At 57.4% G+C, this 22,566-nt stretch overlaps 1 protein-coding gene across 1 annotated transcript in view; it reads left to right on the forward strand.

Annotated features, from left to right (window-relative positions):
• Positions 1-1,617: 1,617 nt before the first annotated feature.
• Positions 1,618-22,566, forward strand: part of LOC147116338 (Golgi-associated kinase 1A-like) — a 35,877-nt gene continuing 14,928 nt past the window's right edge. Inside the window, exon 1 of the mRNA XM_085989506.1 lies at positions 1,618-2,985. Within this exon, the coding sequence (XP_085845632.1) occupies positions 1,924-2,985 (1,062 nt within the window). The 5' untranslated portion in view covers positions 1,618-1,923. The remainder of the gene's footprint in view (positions 2,986-22,566) is intronic.

The following is a 22,566-nucleotide window of genomic DNA, read 5'->3' on the forward strand; positions in this document are numbered from 1 at the left end:
ATACATCACGCTGATATAAAGTACCATAAATCAGTGTATACATCACGCTGATATAAAGTACCATAAATCAGTGTATACATCACCCTGATATAAAGTATCATAAATCAGTGTATACATCACCCTGATATAAAGTACCATAAATCAGTGTATACATCACGCTGATATAAAGTACCATAAATCAGTGTATACATCACGCTGATATAAAGTACCATAAATCAGTGTATACATCACGCTGATATAAAGTATCATAAATCAGTGTATACATCACCCTGATATAAAGTACCATAAATCAGTGTATACATCACGCTGATATAAAGTACCATAAATCAGTGTATACATCACGCTGATATAAAGTACCATAAATCAGTGTATACATCACGCTGATATAAAGTACCATAAATCAGTGTATACATCACCCTGATATAAAGTACCATAAATCAGTGTATACATCACGCTGATATAAAGTACCATAAATCAGTGTATACATCACCCTGATGTAAAGTACATAAATCAGTGTATACATCACGCTGATATAAAGTACCATAAATCAGTGTATACATCACGCTGATATAAAGTACCATAAATCAGTGTATACATCACCCTGATGTAAAGTACATAAATCAGTGTATACATCACCCTGATATAAAGTACCATAAATCAGTGTATACATCACGCTGATATAAAGTACCATAAATCAGTGTATACATCACCCTGATGTAAAGTACATAAATCAGTGTATACATCACCCTGATATAAAGTACCATAAATCAGTGTATACATCACGCTGATATAAAGTACCATAAATCAGTGTATACATCACCCTGATGTAAAGTACATAAATCAGTGTATACATCACGCTGATATAAAGTACCATAAATCAGTGTATACATCACCCTGATGTAAAGTACATAAATCAGTGTATACATCACCCTGATATAAAGTACCATAAATCAGTGTATACATCACGCTGATATAAAGTACCATAAATCAGTGTATACATCACCCTGATGTAAAGTACATAAATCAGTGTATACATCACCCTGATATAAAGTACCATAAATCAGTGTATACATCACGCTGATATAAAGTACCATAAATCAGTGTATACATCACGCTGATATAAAGTACCATAAATCAGTGTATACATCACGCTGATATAAAGTACCATAAATCAGTGTATACATCACCCTGATATAAAGTACCATAAATCAGTGTATACATCACGCTGATATAAAGTACCATAAATCAGTGTATACATCACCCTGATGTAAAGTACATAAATCAGTGTATACATCACGCTGATACTTTATATCATAAATCAGTGTATACATCACCCTGATGTAAAGTACATAAATCAGCGTATATATCACATTGATATAAAGTACCATAAATTAGTGTATATGTCACACTGATGTGATGTACCATAAATTAGTGTATATATCACACTGATGTAAAGCACCATAAAACAGCCAGAGGAAAGAATAAAACCCCATGTAAAACTGAATTGCTTTATACTGCACTGCCTGTAGTTACAGATTCACCCACGGTGAATTCATGGCTGTAATCCACATCTGGGTCTTAAATAATAAATCGTGTGAATTTTATTTTTGCAGTTTGGGTCATCGTCTGAAGCCCTTGGTGAGATTTAATCTGTGGCGGCTCCCAACCATTCATTATTTCTATATATAAAAAACATCTGAGCTCCTTAATTAGGACACCGCCTTGTAAGAACTTCCAAATATTCACTACTCTGCATTCAATGCAGGAGTTACGTTTAACTAATGCAGAGTGCAATGGAACAGCAAGTGAAATTGAAAGAAAACAGTAAGTCTTGATTCTCGAAGGCTTCTTAAAACTCTACTGGAAGTACATAAGGAAATTCAAAAACTCCACCATTTTCCTGTGCCTTTGGTTTCCCTGAGAATGACAAGTATGAGACTGAATAAGAAGAAAGTGCTTTTATGTGCCAGCCTTCTTGGATCTGTGTCTCTTCTGCTTTGTAGAATGCAAGCACTGGACAGCAACTCAATGGCAATGGCCAGCAGGCCCCATGTTCAGGGAGCTGAGCAGCCTAGTACAAGAGCGAACAGGGTCAAGGACACAGGTGCCCATCTCAGCGTTTTAAAGCAGCAAAGTAAATACAAATCAAAGGGATTTTCTGTTCCAGAATCTGTGCAGGTTATGGAGTCAAACCTAAATCGCAAGGCCTACAGAGCCAGGCCCGCTAGAAAGCCAAGCAGGTTAGACAGTATGAAGTGGCTGGGAGAGGACAATGAAATAATAGGCGCTCCAAGAGAAGACATGGATAAGGTCACTGCTCAGAAATCAGCCAGAAAGAATAACGCAGCATCTCCAATAAAACAAGATGTGAAAAAGAGAAGAGAAATAAAGAAACCAGCCAAAACAAGCTTGGAATGTCCCCAGTTTGACACGTTTCACGAAATGGATTTCCTTGGGGGGTTGGCCTCAAACAAAGCCATCACCTGGTTCAGTCAGAGAGATGAGCAACTGGTAAAATTCCTGGCTGGAGGATCTGTTCAGAAGATTGACCATTTCACTAGTGGAAAGCAGACGGCCCGTGTTGTCTTGAGCATGAACACTTCCCTTCCTCTAGAGGGCAGCAGAGACCACTGCAAAGCTGGAGCTTGTGGTGTTGTGAAGGGTGTTAGTGACCTGTGGGAAGTTGCTGCCTATCACTTGGACAGAGTTCTGGGCCTTAATGTCAGTCAGCCGGTAGTCGCACGTCAACTACACTCCCGCCTGCTGCCATACAGATACACAGACGGTTTAGCAAAGCCTGTCGTGTGGTGGGATCCGCAGATCTCTCTACCTCAAGGTGTTAACCAGTACCAGGACGCTTACTTCTTCCACATGGCTCAGTTCCCATCTGTCTTCAGGCCGTGCGGTGAAGAGGAAGATGACGTGTGTGTCCGGGGCAATAGCCCAGAGCTGGAAAAGATGAAAATGTTGAATTATTTCTTGCAGGTAATTTTGAGACAAAGGTACTTTTAGTTGTACAGCGCCTTGGTTTGATCCAATCGGAAGTACTGCATTCAGTTTTGGGCACCACACCTCAAGCAGGATATATTGGGCTTGGAGGGGTTGCAGTGATACTGAGGCTTAGGGGGTTAAATTATGAGGACAGGTTACATAAGCCTGGCTCGTACTCCCTTGAGTATAGGAGATTGAGCGGTGATCTGATCGAGGTCTTTAAAGTATTAAAAGGATTTGATAGGATAGATATGGAGAAACTATTTCCTCTGATGGGGGAATCAAGAACAAGGGGACGTAATCTTAAAATTAGAGCTAGGCCAATCGGGAGCAAAATCAGGAAGCACTTTTGCACATAAAGTGTAGTAGAAATCTGGAATTCTCTCCCTCAAAAGGCTGTGAATTCTGATATAATTGGAGCTTTCAAGACTGAGAGCGATAAACTTCTGTTATGTAAGGGTAGCAAGGGTTATGGAGCAAAGGCAGGGAAATGGAGTTGAGGTGCAGATCAGCCATGATCTACTTGAATGGTTAAATGTAAGAAGTCACACAACACCAGCTTTATTTGAAATCACAAGCTTTCGGAGCGCTGCTCCTTCGTCAGGTGAAGTGAAAAGATGCATACAGGGACAGCATATATAGTCAGAGAAAACTGCCAGATAATTACAGGTAATCTTTCTAACTGCCCTTTATCACACCTCGGCAGAGAGATAATCACAGCAATCAAAGGTGTGAATGGTGTCCAAACAGGTCAGTCAGGAAAACATTACATCAAAGAACAATGAGGTGGGGTCACAAGGGGTCAAATGTTGCAGATGCTGGGGTCTGTATGAAAAACAGAAAAAAAACAAAAAACTTTGCTGGAAATCACAGCAGGTCTGGCCGCATCTGTGCAGAGAGAACAAGCCAACGACGACTCGAGTCTGGATGACTCTACGTCAGGTGGGGTTACATGTAGCGTGACATGAACCCAAGATCCCGGTTGAGGCCGTTCTCATGAGTGCGGAACTTGGCTATCAGTTTCTGCTCGACGATTTTGCGTTGTGTGTCTCGAAGGCCGCCTTGGAGAATGCTTACCCGAAGATCAGAGGCTGAATGTCCTTGACTGCTGAAGTGTTCCCCGACTGGGAGGGAACACTCCTGCCTGGCGATTGTTGTGCGGTGTCCGTTCATCCGTTGTCACAGTGTCTGCATGGTCTTGCCGATGTACCATGCTCCGGGGCATCCTTTCCTGCAACGTATGAGGTAGACTACGTTGGCTGAGTCACATGAGTATGTACCATGTACCTGGTGGGTGGTGTCCTCACGTGTGATGATGGTATCTGTTGATGATCTGATATGTCTTGCAGAGGTTGCTGTGGCAGGGTTGTGTGGTGTCGTGGTCGCTGTTCTCCTGAAAGCTGGGTAATTTGCTGCGAACGATGGTCTGTTTGAGGTTAGGCGGCTGTTTGAAGGCGAGTAGTGGAGGCATGGGGATGGCCTTAGCGAGGTGTTCGTCGTCATCGATGACATGTTGAAGGCTGCGAAGAACATGGCGTAGTTTCTCCGCTCCGGAGAAGTACTGGACGACGAAGCGTACTCTGTTGGTTGTGTCCCGTGTTTGTCTTCTGAGGAGGTCTATGCGATTTTTCGCTGTGGCCTGTCGGAACTGTCGATCGACGAGTCGAGCATCATATCCCGTTCTTACAAGGGCGTCTTTCAGCGTCTGTAGGTGTCCATCGCGTTCCTCCTCGTCTGAGCAGATCCTGTGTATTCGCAGGGCTTGTCCATAGGGGTTGGCTTTTTTAACGTGGTTAGGGTGGAAGCTGGAGAAGTGGAGCATCGTGAGGTTGTCCGTGGGCTTGCGGTAGAGTGAAGTGCTGAGGTGTCCGTCTTTGATGGAGATTCGTGTGTCCAAGAATGAAACCGATTCTGAGGAGTAGTCCATGGTGAGTTTGATGGTGGGATGGAACTTGTTGATGTCATCGTGTAGTCTTTTCAGTGATTCTTCGCCGTGGGTCCATTGGAAGAAAATGTCGTCGATGTATCTGGTGTATAGCGTTGGTTGGAGGTCCTGTGCAGCGAAGAAGTATCTGGTGTATAGCATTGGTTGGAGGTCCTGTGCAGCGAAGAAGGTGGAGCAGGCTCGAGCGGCTGAATGGCCAACTTCTGTTCCCGCAAATATTTTTTATTTTCTTCCTGTTTATTGTCCCTACTTATGTGTCCTGATGATGTTACATTATAAACGGAGAGGGGCCCGGGCAGGGTTCTGGTTCCAGGGTCTTACAAGGCCATAACGTGATCCACTGCTAGAAGTGATGCAAAAATTTCCTGGCCGATATTTCTCAGACACTGGGTCCAGCCAAGGGGACTGTGGTGGTCTCTTCTGGTCCTGTCCATCCCTATGTTCACTGGATTTCAGACTCGGGCAGGGCGGGGAATCTCTGTTCTCTCCTTTCCCAGTCCTTGCCTCTCACCCCCTCCTTCCCTGTGAGGAGACAGTCGGCCTCCATGTGGCATCTCACAGGGAAGGAGGGAGGTCATAGGTTCCGTACCTCGTTTGGGCTGAGTTATGCCAGGGGAGTGAACTGGTGCTGCCCTCAGGCTAAGAGGGGATTAATCTACTCCAGATCATAGGCCAGTGACCTCAGCCAGAAAGTGCATGTCTGTAGGGAGCAGCTAAGGACAGGACTGGGCTTGGCTGTGGTGCCCCTATGGCCAAATAGCTTGCTAGCACTTACTCTCCAAGCTGACATGAACGAGGTGCTGCAGGGCCTGCAAAACTGACCGCCGGCATGAGCCACTGCTTTCAGGGAAGGAGGGGAGAAGAAGGGGAAAAACTAAGAGGGTGCTGGGAGAAATGCAGTTATGTGGAAAAATCCATTTTGCTCCGAGTCCCAGTGACAGTTGCTTCACCTTCGAATGTTTTGTTCGAAATGGTTACAAATGTATAAGTCATTATTAAATAAAACGTCCTCCAGCTCTCTCCCTATCTTTCTTTCTCTCTCCACTCTCTCTTCCCCATCCTCTCACTTTCCCTCTTTGTCTCTCTCTCCCCATCTCTTCCCCTCGCTCTCTCCCCATCGCTCTCTCTCCCCATCGCTCTCTCTCCCCCCTCGCTCTCTCTCCCCCCTCGCTCTCTCTCCCCATCGCTCACTCTCCCCATCGCTCACTCTCCCCATCGCTCACTCTCCCCCTCGCTCTCTCTCCCCTCCTCCCGCTCTCTCCCTCTCCCCCGCGTTCTCCCTCTCCCCCCGCGCTCTCTCTCCCCCTCCTCCCGCGCTTCCCCTCTCCCCCCCGCGCTCCCCCTCTCCCCCCCGCGCTCCACCTCTCCCCCCGCGCTATCCCTCTCCCCCCGCGCTCTCCCTCTCCCCCCGCGCTCTCCCTCTCCCCCCGCGCTCTCCCTCTCCCCCCCGCGCTCTCCCTCTCCCCCCGCGCTCTCCCTCTCCCCCCGCGCTCTCCCTCTCCCCCCGCGCTCTCTTTCTCTCCCCATCGCTCACTCTCCCCCGCGCTCTCCCTCTCCCCCCCGCACTCTCCCTCTCCCCCCCGCGTTCTCCCTCTCCCCCCGCACTCTCCCTCTCCCCCCCGCGCTCTCCCTCTCCCCCCGCGCTCTCCCTCTCCCCCCCGCGTTCTCCCTCTTCCCCCGCGCTCTCCCTCTCCCCCTGGCGTTCTCCCTCTCCCCCCGCGCTCTCCCTCTCCACCCCGCGCTCTCCCCTCCTCCCGCTCTCTCCCTCTCCCCCGCGTTCTCCTTCTCCCCCCGCGCTCCCCCTCTCCCCCCCGCGCCCTCCCTCTCCCCCCGCGCTCTCCCTCTCCCCCCGCGCTCTCCCTCTCCCCCCGCGCTCTCCCTCTCCCCCCGCGCTCTCCCTCTCCCCCGCGCTCTCCCTCTCCCCCCGCGCTCTCCCTCTCTCCCCCGGGCTCTCCCTCTCCCCCCCGGGATCTCCCTCTCCCCCCGCGCTCTCCCTCTCCCCCCGCGCTCTCCCTCTCCCCCCGCGCTCTCCCTCTCCCCCCGCGCTCTCCCTCTCCCCCCGCGCTCTCCCTCTCCCCCCGCGCTCTCCCTCTCTCCCCCCCGCGCTCTCCCTCTCCCCCGCGCTCTCCCTCTCCCCCCGCGCTCTCCCTCTCCCCCCGCGCTCTCCCTCTCCCCCCGCGCTCTCCATCTCCCCCCGCGCTCTCCCTCTCCCCCCGCGTTCTCCCTCTCCCCCCGCGCTCTCCCTCACCCCCCCGCGTTCTCCCTCTCCCCCCGCGCTCTCCCTCTCCCCCACGCGCTCTCCCCTCCTCCCGCTCTCTCCCTCTCCCCCGCGTTCTCCCTCTCCCCCCGTGCTCCCCCTCTCCCCCCGCCCCCTCCCTCTCCCCCCGCGCTCTCCCTCTCCCCCCGCGCTCTCCCTCTCCCCCCGCGCTCTCCCTCTCCCCCCGCGCTCTCCCTCTCCCCCCGCGCTCTCCCTCTCCCCCCGCGCTCTCCCTCTCCCCCCGCGCTCTCCCTCTCCCCCCGCGCTCTCCCTCTCTCCCCCGCGCTCTCCCTCTCCCCCCGCGCTCTCCCTCTCCCCCCGCGCTCTCCCTCTCCCCCCGCGCTCTCCCTCTCCCCCCGCGCTCTCCCTCTCCTCCCGCGCTCTCCCTCTCCCCCGCGCTCTCCCTCTCCCCCCGCGCTCTCCCTCTCTCCCCCGCGCTCTCCCTCTTGCCCCCGCGCTCTCCCTCTCCCCTCGCCCTCTCCCTCTCCCCCCGCGCTCTCCCTCTCCCCCTCCCTCTCCCTCTCCCCCCGCGCTCTCCCTCTCGCCCCGCGATCTCCCTCTCCTCCGCGTTCTCCCTCTCCCCCCGCGCTCCCCTCTCCCCCCCGCGCCCTCCTCTCCCCCCGCGCTCTCCCTCTCCCCCCGCGCTCTCCCTCTCCCCCCGCGCTCTCCCTCTCTCCCCCGCGCTCTCCCTCTCCCCCCTGGGATCTCCCTCTCCCCCCGCGCTCTCCCTCTCCCCCCGCGCTCTCCCTCTCCCCCCGCGCTCTCCCTCTCCCCCCGCCCTCTCCCTCTCCCCCCGCGCTCTCCCTCTCCCCCCGCCCTCTCCCTCTCGCCCTGCGCTCTCCCTCTCTCCCCCGCGCTCCTCCCTCTCTCCCCCGCGCTCTCCCTCTCCCCCCCGCGCTCTCCCTCTCCCCCCGCGCTCTCCCCTCTCCCCCCGCGCTCTCCCTCTCCCCCCGCGCTCTCCCTCTCCCCCCGCGCTCTCCCTCTCCCCCCTCGCTCTCCCTCTCCCCCCGTGCTCTCTCTCCCTCTCCCCCCGCGCTCTCCCTCTCCCCCACCCTCTCCCTCTCACCCCGCGCTCTCCCTCTCCCCCCGTGCTCTCCCTCTCGCCCCGCGCTCTCCCTCTCCCCCGCGCTCTCCCTCTCCCCCCGCGCTCTCCCTCTCCCCCCGCGCTCTCCCTCTCCCCCGCGCTCTCCCTCTCCCCCCGCGCTCTCCCTCTCCCCCGCGCTCTCCCTCTCCCCCCTCGCTCTCCCTCTCCCCCCTCGCTCTCCCTCTCCCCCGTGCTCTCTCTCCCTCTCCCCCCGCGCTCTCCCTCTCCCCCACCCTCTCCCTCTCACCCCGCGCTCTCCCTCTCCCCCCGTGCTCTCCCTCTCGCCCCGCGCTCTCCCTCTCCCCCGCGCTCTCCCTCTCCCCCCGCGCTCTCCCTCTCCCCCCGCGCTCTCCCTCTCCCCCGCGCTCTCCCTCTCCCCCCGCGCTCTCCCTCTCCCCCGCGCTCTCCCTCTCCCCCCTCGCTCTCCCTCTCCCCCCTCGCTCTCCCTCTCCCCCCGTGCTCTCTCTCCCTCTCGCCCCGCGCTCTCCCTCTCCCCCGCGCTCTCCCTCTCCCCCTGCGCTCTCCCTCTCCCCCTGCGCTCTCCCTCTCCCCCTGCGCTCTCCCTCTCCCCACGCGCTCTCCCTCTCCCCCCGCGCTCTCCCTCTCCCCCCGCACTCTCCCTCTCCCCCGCACTCTCCCTCTCCCCCCGCGTTCTCCCTCTCCCCCCGCGCTCTCCCTCTCCCCCCGCGCTCTCCCTCTCCCCCCGCGCTCTCCATCTCCCCCCGCGCTCTCCCTCTCCCCCCGCGCTCTCCCTCTCCCCCCGCGCTCTCCATCTCCCCCCGCGCTCTCCCTCTCCCCCCGCGCTCTCCCTCTCCCCCGCGCTCTCCCTCTCCCCCCGCGCTCTCCCTCTCCCCCCGCGCTCTCCCTCTCTCCCCGCGCTCTCCCTCTCCCCCCGCGCTCTCCCTCTCCCCCCGCGCTCTCCCCTCTCCCCCCGCGCTCTCCCTCACCTCCCCCGCGCTCTCCCTCTCCCCCCGAGCTCTCCCTCTCCCCCCGCGCTCTCCCTCTCCCCCCGCGATCTCCCTCTCCCCCCGCGATCTCCCTCTCCCCCGCGCTCTCCCTCTCCCCCCGCGCTCTCCCTCTCCCCCCGCGCTCTCCCTCTCCCCCCGCGCTCTCCCTCTCCCCCCGCGCTCTCCCTCTCCTCCCGCGCTCTCCCTCTCCCCCCGCGCTTTCCCTCTCCCCCCGCGCTCTCCCTCTCTCCCCCGCGCTCTCCCTCTCCCCCCCGCGCTCTCCCTCTCCCCTCGCCCTCTCCCTCTCCCCCCGCGCTCTCCCTCTCCCCCCGCCCTCTCCCTCTCCCCCCGCGCTCTCCCTCTCGCCCCGCGATCTCCCTCTCCCCCGCGTTCTCCCTCTCCCCCCGCGCTCCCCCCTCTCCCCCCCGCGCCCTCCCCCTCCCCCCCGCGCCCTCCCTCTCCCCCCGCGCTCTCCCTCTCCCCCCCGCGCTCTCCCTCTCCCCCCGCGCTCTCCCTCTCTCCCCCGCGCTCTCCCTCTCCCCCCTGGGATCTCCCTCTCCCCCCGCGCTCTCCCTCTCCTCCCCGCGCTCTCCCTCTCCCCCCGCCCTCTCCCTCTCCCCCCGCGCTCTCCCTCTCCCCCCGCCCTCTCCCTCTCCCCCCGCGCTCTCCCTCTCTCCCGCGCGCTCTCCCTCTCCCCCCGCGCTCTCCCTCTCCCCCCCGCGCTCTCCCTCTCCCCCCGCGCTCTCCCTCTCCCCCCGCGCTCTCCCTCTCCCCCCGCGCTCTCCCTCTCCCCCGCGCTCTCCCTCTCCCCCCTCGCTCTCCCTCTCCCCCCGCGCTCTCTCTCCCTCTCCCCCCGCGCTCTCCCTCTCCCCCACCCTCTCCCTCTCCCCCCGCGCTCTCCCTCTCGCCCCGCGCTCTCCCTCTCCCCCGCGCTCTCCCTCTCCCCCCGCGCTCTCCCTCTCCCCCCGCGCTCTCCCTCTCCCCCCCGCGCTCTCCCTCTCCCCCCGCGCTCTCCCTCTCCCCCCGCGCTCTCCCTCTCCCCGCGCTCTCCCTCTCCCCCCGCGCTCTTCCTCTCCCCCCGCGTTCTCCCTCTCCCCCCGCGTTCTACCTCTCCCCCGCGATCTCCCTCTCCCCCCGCGCTCTCCCTCTCCCCCCGCGCTCCCCTCTCCCCCCGCGCTCTCCCTCTCCCCCCGCGCTCTCCATCTACCCCCGCGCTCTCCCTCTCCCCCCGCGCTCTCCCTCTCCCCCCGCGCTCTCCCTCTCCCCCCGCGCTCTCCCTCTCCCCCCGCGCTCTCCCTCTCTCCCCGCGCTCTCCCTCTCCCCCCGCGCTCTCCCTCTCCCCCGCGCTCTCCCTCTCCCCCCGCGCTCTCCCTCACCTCCCCCGCGCTCTCCCTCTCCCCCCGAGCTCTCCCTTTCCCCCGCGCTCTCCCTCTCCCCCCGCGCTCTCCCTCTCCCCCCGCGATCTCCCTCTCCCCCCGCGCTCTCCCTCTCCCCCCGCGCTCTCCCTCTCCCCCCGCGCTCTCCCTCTCCCCCCGCGCTCTCCCTCTCCCCCCCGCGCTCTCCCTCTCCCCCCCGCGCTCTCCCTCTCCCCCCGCGCTCTCCCTCTCCCCCCGCGCTCTCCCTCTCCCCCCTCGCTCTCCCTCTCCCCCCGCGATCTCCTTCTCGCCCCGCGCTCTCCCTCGCCCCCCTCGCTCTCCCTCTCCCCCCGCGCTCTCCCTCTCCCCCCGCGCTCTCCCCCCGCGCTCTCCCTCTCCCCCCGCGCTCTCCCTCTCCCCCCGCGCTCTCCCTCTCCCCCGCGCTCTCCCTCTCCCCCCCGCGCTCTCCCTCTCCCCCTGCGCTCTCCCTCTCCCCACGCGCTCTCCCTCTCCCCCCGCGCTCTCCCTCTCCCCCCGCGCTCTCCCTCTCCCCCGCGCTCTCCCTCTCCCCCTGCGTTCTCCCTCTCCCCCCGCGCTCTCCCTCTCCCCCCGCGCTCTCCCTCTCCCCCCGCGCTCTCCATCTCCCCCCGCGCTCTCCCTCTCCCCCCGCGCTCTCCCTCTCCCCCCGCGCTCTCCATCTCCCCCCGCGCTCTCCCTCTCCCCCCGCGCTCTCCCTCTCCCCCCGCGCTCTCCCTCTCCCCCCGCGCTCTCCCTCTCTCCCCGCGCTCTCCCTCTCCCCCCGCGCTCTCCCTCTCCCCCCGCGCTCTCCCTCTCCCCCCGCGCTCTCCCTCTCCCCCCGCGCTCTCCCTCTCCCCCCGCGCTCTCCCTCACCTCCCCCGCGCTCTCCCTCTCCCCCCGAGCTCTCCCTCTCCCCCCGCGCTCTCCCTCTCCCCCCGCGATCTCCCTCTCCCCCCGCGATCTCCCTCTCCCCCCGCGCTCTCCCTCTCCCCCCGCGCTCTCCCTCTCCCCCCGCGCTCTCCCTCTCCCCCCGCGCTCTCCCTCTCCCCCCGCGCTCTCCCTCTCCCCCCGCGCTCTCCCTCTCCTCCCCCTCTCCTCCCGCGCTCTCCCTCTCCCCCCGCGCTTTCCCTCTCCCCCCGCGCTCTCCCTCTCTCCCCCGCGCTCTCCCTCTCCCCCCCGCGCTCTCCCTCTCCCCTCGCCCTCTCCCTCTCCCCCCGCGCTCTCCCTCTCCCCCCGCCCTCTCCCTCTCCCCCCTGGGATCTCCCTCTCCCCCCGCGCTCTCCCTCTCCCCCCCGCGCTCTCCCTCTCCCCCCGCCCTCTCCCTCTCCCCCCGCGCTCTCCCTCTCCCCCCGCCCTCTCCCTCTCCCCCCGCGCTCTCCCTCTCTCCCGCGCGCTCTCCCTCTCCCCCGCGCTCTCCCTCTCCCCCCGCGCTCTCCCTCTCCCCCCCGCGCTCTCCCTCTCCCCCCGCGCTCTCCCTCTCCCCCCGCGCTCTCCCTCTCCCCCCGCGCTCTCCCTCTCCCCCGCGCTCTCCCTCTCCCCCCTCGCTCTCCCTCTCCCCCCGCGCTCTCCCTCTCCCCCGTGCTCTCCCTCTCCCCCCGCGCTCTCCCTCTCCCCCCCGCGCTCTCCCTCTCCCCCGCGCTCTCCCTCTCCCCCCGCGCTCTTCCTCTCCCCCCGCGTTCTCCCTCTCCCCCCGCGTTCTACCTCTCCCCCGCGCTCTCCCTCTCCCCCCGCGCTCTCCCTCTCCCCCCGCGCTCTCCCTCTCCCCCCGCGCTCTCCCTCTCCCCCCGCGCTCTCCATCTACCCCCGCGCTCTCCCTCTCCCCCCGCGCTCTCCCTCTCCCCCCGCGCTCTCCCTCTCCCCCCGCGCTCTCCCTCTCCCCCCGCGCTCTCCCTCTCTCCCCGCGCTCTCCCTCTCCCCCCGCGCTCTCCCTCTCCCCCGCGCTCTCCCTCTCCCCCCGCGCTCTCCCTCACCTCCCCCGCGCTCTCCCTCTCCCCCCGAGCTCTCCCTCTCCCCCCGCGCTCTCCCTCTCCCCCCGCGCTCTCCCTCTCCCCCCGCGATCTCCCTCTCCCCCCGCGCTCTCCCTCTCCCCCCGCGCTCTCCCTCTCCCCCCGCGCTCTCCCTCTCCCCCCCGCGCTCTCCCTCTCCCCCCCGCGCTCTCCCTCTCCCCCCGCGCTCTCCCTCTCCCCCCGCGCTCTCCCTCTCCCCCCTCGCTCTCCCTCTACCTCCGCGATCTCCTTCTCGCCCCGCGCTCTCCCTCGCCCCCCTCGCTCTCCCTCTCCCCCCGCGCTCTCCCTCTCCCCCCGCGCTCTCCCCCCGCGCTCTCCCTCTCCCCCCACGCTCTCCCTCTCCCCCCGCGCTCTCCCTCTCCCCCCGCGCTCTCCCTCTCCCCCCCGCGCTCTCCCTCTCCCCCCCGCGCTCTCCCTCTCCCCCCGCGCTCTCCCTCTCCCCCCTCGCTCTCCCTCTCCCCCCGCGCTCTCCCTCTCCCCCCTCGCTCTCCCTCTCCACCCGCGCTCTCCCTCTCCCCCCGCGCTCTCCCTCTCCCCCCGCGCTCTCCCTCTCCCCCCGCGTTCTCCCTCCCCCCCGCGCTCTCCCTCTCCCCCCGCGCTCTCCCTCTCCCCCCTCGCTCTCCCTCTCCCCCCGCGCTCTCCCTCTCCCCCCGCGCTCTCCCTCTCCCCCCGCGCTCTCCCTCTCCCCCCGCGCTCTCCCACTCCCTCTCCCCCCGCGCTCTCCCTCTCCCCCCGCGCTCTCCCTCTCCCCCGCGCTCTCCCTCTCCCCCGCGCTCTCCCTCTCCCCCCCGTGCTCTCCCTCTCCCCCCTCGCTCTCCCTCTCCCCCCGCGCTCTCCCTCTCCCCCCGCGCTCTCCCTCTCCCTCTCCCCCCTCGCTCTCCCTCTCCCCCCGCGCTCTCCCTCTCCCCCCGCGCTCTCCCTCTCCCCCCGCGCTCTCCCTCTCCCTATCCCCCTCGCTCTCCCTCTCCCCCCGCGCTCTCCCTCTCCCCCGCGCTCTCCCCCTCTCCCCCGCGCTCTCCCTCTCTCCCCCGCGCTCTCCCTCTCCCCCCCGCGCTCTCCCTCTCCCCCCCCCGCGGTCTCCCTCTACCCCCCCCGCTCTCCCTCTTTCCCCCCCCCGCTCTCCCTCTCCCCCCCAGCGCGCTCCCTCTCCCCCCGCGCACTCCCTCTCTCCCCTTCACGGTCTCCCCCTCTCCCTCTCCCTCTCCCCCCCCGCGCTCTCTCTCTCCCCTCTTTTCCCCCTCCTTCCTTCTCTATCCCCTCTCTCTCACTTTTCCTTCCTTCCACCTCCCCCTATCTGTGGCTTTTAGGAGTTACAGTGTCAGACTGAGTGATCCCATGTGCAAGTGATCCCTGGGGCCTGCGTGAGCAGTGATCCCCTGGGATTGTGTGGCCATTAATTCCTTTCCATAGGCCAGTGGCAAGAACCACAAAAACAAAATTAAGTTATGTTTAAAATTGTGTAGTTTTGCTATTTTAGTATATGTCGATACCAAGATTGATGGGATGTGCAGCATTCCCCGGTATTGCAGTGGGGGAATAGGTGTCCGTGTCTCCTGGCTGTCCAGGCAATCAAGTTTCGTGAGAAATACACATCCAGCCCTGGCAGTCCAGTCAAAGGAGAGGAGCATTGGGTTCAGGTGGTCGGTGAGACTAACGATTTTATTAGGATTGGGATTCAGATGTGCGAATGCCTGGATTTGGATCCATAAAATTTCATCTTACTACAGTATTACAGTCTGTTTAACTCAGGAGATTTTTGACCTCCTCAGGATGGCTGCGGAACATAACCTTTTCCATGCCTCCCCACCCCCCACAGCCTTTGGCCCTCAGTGTCAGCGACGATCCCACCCAGGTCGTGTGTAGCACAGCCAGACACATGGTGAGGCTCCAGTGACAGAAGTGGCCCCTCCAGTAACATTTGGCAATATTAGAAACCTGCAAGTCTGAAACACGTGGGACGATTTGAACCCTACCTAGACTGGCGGACACCGAGCGGGTGGGCAGTTAAGATTGGCAAGTTACTTACCACAATTTTCACCTGCTGCCCCAAGCAGGCAGCAACAGCAGGAGCGAGAGTGCTTAGGCCTCCCCTGCCGTGATCTCGCCTCCGGATTGTGGGCCCCCACTGCCCACGGGATGGCCCGGCAGCCGATCTTGCCATTACCAGCTGTCGGCTGCCAGAACGCCCTTCAGTCCAGGTGATTTTCCGCTGTCTCCCGCCAACTCCACAACCGAAAGGGCGGGAAGTCAGCCGGTGGAATTTCAAATCGGCCAGGCCTCATTCTGCCACGGAATGTGTGGGAAATTAACTTGCCAGCACGATGTACCACTGGAAACTGGCTGGCAGTTAAAATCCAGCCCAAAAAACAGGATATACGGCAGGTCTGACAGCCCCTATAAAGAGAAAAGACAAGTTGATGTTCGGGGTGTAACCCTTCATCAGAACTAGACCACATCCAAAACATCAAGCTCATGATTTGGACTTGATATTTGGGGTTTAAGGCCATGGTACAATGAGGAAGGCATTTGAAGTTTTGTGAAAAGGCCTCACAGTGGCCCATCTTTTTGAAGTTGTCTTCGAAGGGGATTCATGTTCCAGTAAGTGTTGGTCAGATTTTATAAGCTGTTACTGTGTTAATGTCAGGAGTTTGAGATTCACATGTAGCTTAATAACTTGACTGGAGAACATTCTGAACTAGGATCCTGAGCCTCTATGAAAATGACGTAAATAAAATTCTGACCATGTAATCAAAATCAAATCAAATCAAATCAAATCAAATCAACTTTTATTGTCATTGTTAGTGCACAAGTGTAGTACAACGAAATGTAGGCTTGCGGCTCCCGAGAGTGTACATTTAGATTAAGACATTTAAACATTCAACATACATTTGGCTTGTAATACATTAACATAAACATAACCATAATAAAGTGCATTGGCAGATGTGCAGGCTTTAGAGTTTATTTGTGGAGTTCAGTAGGATGACAGCCCTGGGAAAGAAGCTGTTCCTAAATCTGGTTGTACGGGTGCGAATGCATCTGTAGCATCTCCCAGATGGCAGGAGGGCGAACAGACTGTGGCTGGGGTGGGTAGGGTCTTTGATGATGGACCGTGACCTCCGTAAACAGCGTTTCTGGTATATGTGCTCTATGGTCGGTAGCCGGGTGCCGGTAATGCGTTGGGCAGTTTTGACTACCCGCTGCAGGGCTTTCCGGTCATAGTAGCTACAGCTGCCATACCATACTGTGATACAGTTTGTCAGGATGCTCTCTATTGTGCAGCGGTAAAAGTTAGAGAGGATCAGGGGTGACAGGTTACATCCCTTCAGCCTCCTTAGGAAATATAGGCGCTTCTGAGCCTTCTTCACCAGAGAGGAGATATTGAGGGACCAGGAGAGGTCTTCCGTGATCTGGACTCCGAGGAACTTAAAGCTGTCCACCCTTTCCACCACAGCCCCATTGATGTGGATGGGGTATGAGACGGTAAACTTCCACACCTCTTCTCTCACCCCTTCCATTCAAGAATATTTTTAGATGATCACACCAATTGTGTGGAGGGAAATTGTTCTGTGTTGCCATTAAGGCTCGCTCCCTGCCATAGAATCTTACAGCACAGAAGGAGGCCAGTCAGCCCATCGTGCCTGTGCCGGCTCTTTGCAAAAGCTGTGTAATTAGTTCCACTCCTGTGCTCTTTCCCCATAGCCCTGCAAATTTCTCCTTTTCAAGTATACATCTAATTCCCTTTTGTAAGTTACGATTGAATCTGCTTCCACCACCATTCCAGATAATCATAACTCACTGCGCGTTCTGTTCTCTTTCACAGAAACTTAACATTGATGGAAATTTAGGATTGTAGCATCATAGAATCTAACAGCACAGAAGGAGGCCATTCGGCCTGTTGTGCCTGTGCCAGCTCTTCTAAAGAGCTGTCCAATTAGTCCCACTCCCCAGCTTTTCCCCCATAACCCTGCAAATTAGTCCTCTTCAACTACATGTCCAATTGCTTTTTGTCAGTTCCTATGGAATCTGATTCCACCAACCATGCAGGCAGTATGTTCCAGAACTTAACAACCCTCTGTGTGAAAACATTTCTCCTCATTTCCCCTCTAGTTCTTTTGCCAATTATTATAAATCTATGACATCTGGTACCAACTGTAATGTCCGAGGATCAATAATACTCAGACTGCAGGAGAACAATAAAACAGGTATTTACTAAACAGAGAGTAATTCAAGACTGACGTACAGAAGCCTGCTATGGCTTTATATACAGGGGTGGTCACTGCCGGTACTGCAGTATAGAATCAGTTCTTCTCTTAAAGGTACATACACAACAATTCCTCCCCTTTTAGATAAACAGTACATAACATTCATTTAACAACTAAATAATAACTAATTACAATTACAATTTTCTCTGTACTATATACATCAACTGAAATAATCATTTATAAGTTCAGCCTTTGAGGAGGCTTCCTGATCCTGACTGGATAGCACCTTTCTCGAGTATCCTGTTCTTGCGGTGGAGTTGATTCTGGTTCATTGTCATTGGTTGGTTCGTCAGCTTCCAATACCGCTGCTTCTGAGGTAGACGCAATCTGTACTTCGGGTTGATTACCAGGTGCACTTGCTCGTGGTATGGGTTTGGCTTGTTCCTGTGACTCTAGAATCTGGTCAGCATGGTGTCTCACGATGCTCTCTCCAACGTCCACTGTGTACATTAGTGGTCCCTACTGTGTGCATATCGTTCCTGGCTGCAATTTTTCTGTTCGGTAGTCGCGGGCCAAGACTGGTTGCCCTATCTTGAAGCTCCTGGTTGGCTTCTCATTTATGTGCTGGAATTGCTTATCCTCAACATCTCGTCTTATGTTTGGTTTGAGCAAATCCAGGCGACATCTTAGCCTTCGGTTGAAGAACATTATGGCTGGAGTTTGGTTGGTGACTGCATGTGTCGCATGCCGGTAAGCAAACAAAAAATTAGCCACCTTGTGTTGTAGTGATATGTCGTCATTATGCATTGCCTTTATTGCCTTTTTAAAGGTCTGAACAAACCTCTCAGCCAATCCATTTGTGGCTGGATGATATGGGGCAGATGTGTAATGTTTCACCCCATTATTCCTCAGAAACCTCCGGAAATCCTCGGACACAAACTGTGGCCCATTGTCGGAGCAAATCTGTCCTGGCAAGCCATTCCTGGCGAAGATGGTCCGTAGGACTGCAATAGTTTTCTCCGTGGTGGTGGAGGACATTTTGATGACCTCTGGCCATTTTGAATGGGCGTCCACAGCGATTAGAAACCTTGGCCTAGAAATTCAGTAAGGCGCCACCAGCTTTGCGGCCAGTTACCGCCTAAAGAGGGCTTCTGCGCCAATACAGGAGTTTGCGCGGATATTCAGCGCAGCGGTAAAGGCGGCGGTAGCCGTTAGCGCTGCGCCGGCACCGATGACATCATTGGTGTGCGCAGTGCCCCGGTTCCGCCCCGATACCGGCCCGATCCCCATATTTAGTTGCGGCCGCCTCTTCCACAGCGGCCGCAAACAGCGACCAGAAAACGGGGCCGTACTGTAGCCTTAGTGGGGCGCTTCAAGGTGGAGGTGCGGCCGGCCGCTTTTTCGGCGGCCGCCTGCCCGCACCTCCTTCCCCGGCCTCCTCCACCCCCCCACCCGCGGCATTGCCGGCTGCTTTCCGTGAACCCGGCACTTCTCCGTGGTGCCGGGCTCATTTGCCGGCACTATCCAGCGGCGATCTCCCCGTTGCAGGCACCTCCCCCTTAAGAGAAGGAGGAGGCCTGCAGTACCGCAGCCTGCCGCTCCGCAGCGGGTGGCGCAGCGGCGCCTAGAGCGCTGAAATTCAGTTTCAGCACCCCAAGCGGGGGCGGGCACACCCTGGAATAGCGCCCGGTTCCGACTTGGGGCGCAAAAAGTGAATACCTGACGGTCGCAACTGGCTCCGCGCCCAGCGCTAACTTTTGGGCGCTAGCCAGCTGGCGGGGCCATAGTGAATTTCTAGGCCATTGAGTCCATAAATGGACCAGCAAAATCAATGTGTACCCGTTGCCATGGAAATGAGGGCCACTCCAATGGATGTAGCGGGGCCTGTGGTGGAGCGTTTTGGACCTTCTGGCATCCTGTGCATCTCTTGGTCATATCCTTGATTTCTTTATCGATTCCTGGCCACCACACAAACGCCCTGGCTAGGCTCTTCATTTTTACCCCTCCCAGATGACACTCATGAAGCTCATTGAGCACTCTATCTCTCAACTTGGGTGGAATTACCACTCGGGATCCACACATCAAGGTCCCCCGGCACACTGACAGCTGTTCTCTCCTTGGCGAGAATGCTGGCAACAGTGAGTCGCCATGTGCTGGCCATCCCTTCACTGTCAAGTCATAGACCCGAGAGAGTGTCGGGTCATTTCGGGTTTCCTTCTCTATACTTGAGTTTATAACAGGTAGACATTTGACTATGGTCGCATGGAATATCTCAACAGGGTCCACTGCAGGTGCTTCCTCTACCGTAGGCAACGGTAGGCGCGACAGCCCATCAGCGTTTCCATGCTGTTTCGTACCCTTGTACTCTATGTCGTACTGATGTGCCCCTAGAAAAAGTGACCATCTTTGCAGCCGTTGCGCCGTCATCACCGGAACGCCCTTCTTTGGGTTAAAAATGGAGACCAGGGGCTGATGATCAGTCAGTAGGGTGAATTTCTGCCCGTGCAGATAGTGATTGAACTTCTTCACCCTCCACACCAGGCTAAGGGCCTCCCTGTCAATCTGGGCATAGTTACGCTCGGCTGAGGTTAACGAGCGCGACGCAAAGGCTATTGGCCTCTCTGAACCGTCAGGGAATTTGTGTGACAGCACCGCTCCGATGCCATAGGGAGACGCATCACATGCTAACCGAATCGGTAGTGTTGGATTGTAGTGGGCCAATACTTCTTTTGAAGTGATTAGGCATTTACATTTCTGAAAGGCACGCTTACACTCATCACTCCATTTCCATGTTACTCCAGTTTGCAGCAGGGCGTTCAGTGGGTGCAGAATTGTAGATAAATTCGGCAAGAACTTATGGTAGTAGTTCACCAACCCGAGGAACGACCTCAGTTGCGACACATTTTCCGGTGCTGGAGCCTTGACTACAGCCTCAATCTTGTCCGGCGACTTATGCAACCCTTCCTCATCAGTCATGTGGCCACAATACGAGATTTGCCTCCTGAAGAACTCGCATTTGGGGCGGTTGGCTCGTAGCCCATATTCCTGTAATCTCGTGAGCACCTGCTCCAGGTTGGCAAGGTGTTCACTGTCATTTTCGCCCGTAACCAGGATGTCGTCCAAATAACACTGGGTCCCCGGGATCCCTTGCACGACTTGTTCCATCGCCCTCTGCCAAATAGCCGGGGCTGATGCTACCCCGAATACCAGTCGATTGTACTGGTAAAGGCCTTTGTGAGTGTTTATCGTGAGGTATTTCCCAGACGCTTCTTCCACCTCCATTTGTAGATACGCTTGGGCCAGACCAATCTTTGTAAAGCGTTTCCCTCCAGATAGTGTGGCGAAAATATCTTCTATCCGTGGAAGTGGATATTGTACTGTGTGCAGGACTGGGTTCACAGTTACCTTGAAGTCCCCACAGATGCGAACCTTCTTTGGTTCCCCAGGCGTGCTGCTCAATGATTTCTTCATTACAGGAATGATGGGTGTGGCCCACTCGCTCCAGTCCACCTTGGACAGCACACCCGAACGCTCCTGACTCTCCAGCTCTGCTTCAACGGCTGGGCGGATCGCGTAAGGTACCGGTCTGGCCTTAAAAAAATTTGGGTTTGCGTTATCTTCGATTTTTATCATTGCCGTTACTCCTTTTAGAGTCCCAAGTCCTTGTTGGAACACCTCTTTCGCGTCAGTTAGAATTTTTGACAGTCGTCCAGGTGTGACGTCATCATCCTTTTTATCAGTCACAGTTAGCGCCTGAATGGAATGCCAATCCAATTGTATTTTTCGGGTCCATTCACGTCCCAATAATGGTGGTCCTCCATCTGGTAGTATATATAGATACAGTTTCTGTGTTTCCTTGCCGTTGTATTCAACTGGCACCCTTATTTTTCCTCTGGGGTAGACTTTTTGCCCCGTGTATGTCTTCAATACAATGGACGTGTCCTTCAAGGGTATGTGTGAGAATAGCCGCTCATAGTCTCGTCGATTCATGACAGTTAGGGCTGATCCTGTGTCCAATTCTATCTTTACTGGGGACCCTGCTATCATGAGGGTGACCCAAATGGTTCGGTGATCCGCCTTTGCGATCACGTTGTGTAACTTTAGACAACTTAGTCTCCTGCTCCCGGAGTCCTTATCACTATCCTGATCTTCCGAACTACTGTCTGTCAATGTCTTTACTTTCTTGTACTTTTCCTTAGTAGTTCTTGTAGTGTTGGTTTTCTTTCCCGACCTGCATACTCTTGCTATGTGTCCCATTTTCCCACATTGCCTGCATACTTTGTCCTTAACCCAGCATTCCTTCTGATCATGGGTTGTTCTGCCGCAGCGATAGCACTTTTCTGCTCCATACGCCATTTCGTTAGCGCTGTATTCCTGTGGTTTCTGTTTTATTTCCACAGCTCCCCATGCTGCTGCTTCGTAGGATACTGCCACGCTGAAAGCCTGTTCTAGCGTCAGGTCCTTTTCCGAAAGTAGTCGTTTCTGGGTTTCTTCACTCTGGAGCCCACAGACAAACTTATCCCGCAAGGTGTCTGCCAGTCCTGCTCCGAACTGGCAGTGCTTCGATAACTTGCGTAGTTCCGTAAGATAGTCAGCATTGATCTCATCTTTGTGCTGGTTTCTTTTATGGAACTTGAATCTTTCTGCTATCAGCAGCGGTGTAGGGTTTAGGTGTTCCTGTAAGATATTAACAATCTCTTCAAAACTTTTCTCCATTGGTTTAGCTGGGGTAATTAAATTCCGCAATAGGCCGTACGTTCTCGCGCCCATCAAATTTAATAATACCGATGCCTTCTTTCCATTGGCCACCTCATTGGCATTGCAGTACACTTCAAATCTTTCCACATACGTGGTCCAGTCTTCTACCTCGTTGTCGAAAGCAGTGATACTGCCACTCTTCGGCATCTTGGGTGATTTAAAATGGCGCCTCCCGCGCTTTTCCTTCTTTCCCTTGCTGCCACGCTGCTCCTAGCGTTCTGCAGGGTAATGGCGGCGACCCACGGCTTTGGCGCGTCTCACTTTTCCTTCCACGCGTTCTATCCTCTCCACGCTGCCCTGTTCTTGAGCACCGACCGCGCCCTGTGCGCTCCACCCTCTCTCTCTCTCTTCCTCCCGACAACGCTGCACGGCCCCTTTGCAGAGCCGCTCGATCGAGCCCGAGCCCGCCGCAGTCCAGAAGGGTCAGCGCACTACCTGCTACCAGCACGACTTGCTGGAACACCTCGACTGGGGAGCCAGGCCCAGCTCTCCACAGCCTCCCCTGCAACTCTCCGATGGATCCCTGGCCGGTTGCCCGCGGTCGACGCCCGCCATTCTGACTTCGACCTCCAAGAAGCTTCTCTTCAGGGAAAGATCCCCGTGAAGTGATGCAGTACTGCAGGTGAGTTCGAACCTGCCCGTCGCCAGTGTAATGTCCGAGGATCAATAATACTCAGACTGCAGGAGAACAATAAAACAGGTATTTACTGAACAGAGAGTAATTCAAGACTGACGTACAGAAGCCTGCTCTGGCTTTATATACAGTGGTGGCCACTGCCGGTACTGCAGTATAGAATCAGTTTTTCTCTTAAAGGTACATACACAACACCGACCCACTTGCCAGAGGAAACAGTTTCTCCATACCTGTTCTATCAAAACCTCTCATAATTTTGAATACCTCTTTTAGCTTTTCCAATCTCTCCACATCACTGAAGTTCCTCATCCCTGGTATCATCGTGGTAAACCGCCTCTGTACCCTCTCCAGGGCCTTGACATCCTTCCT

Source organism: Somniosus microcephalus, chromosome 6 (assembly GCF_052327205.1).
Source record: "Somniosus microcephalus isolate GS21.2 chromosome 6, FLI_Smic_1.0, whole genome shotgun sequence".
Classification (NCBI taxonomy): Eukaryota; Metazoa; Chordata; class Chondrichthyes; order Squaliformes; family Somniosidae; genus Somniosus; species Somniosus microcephalus.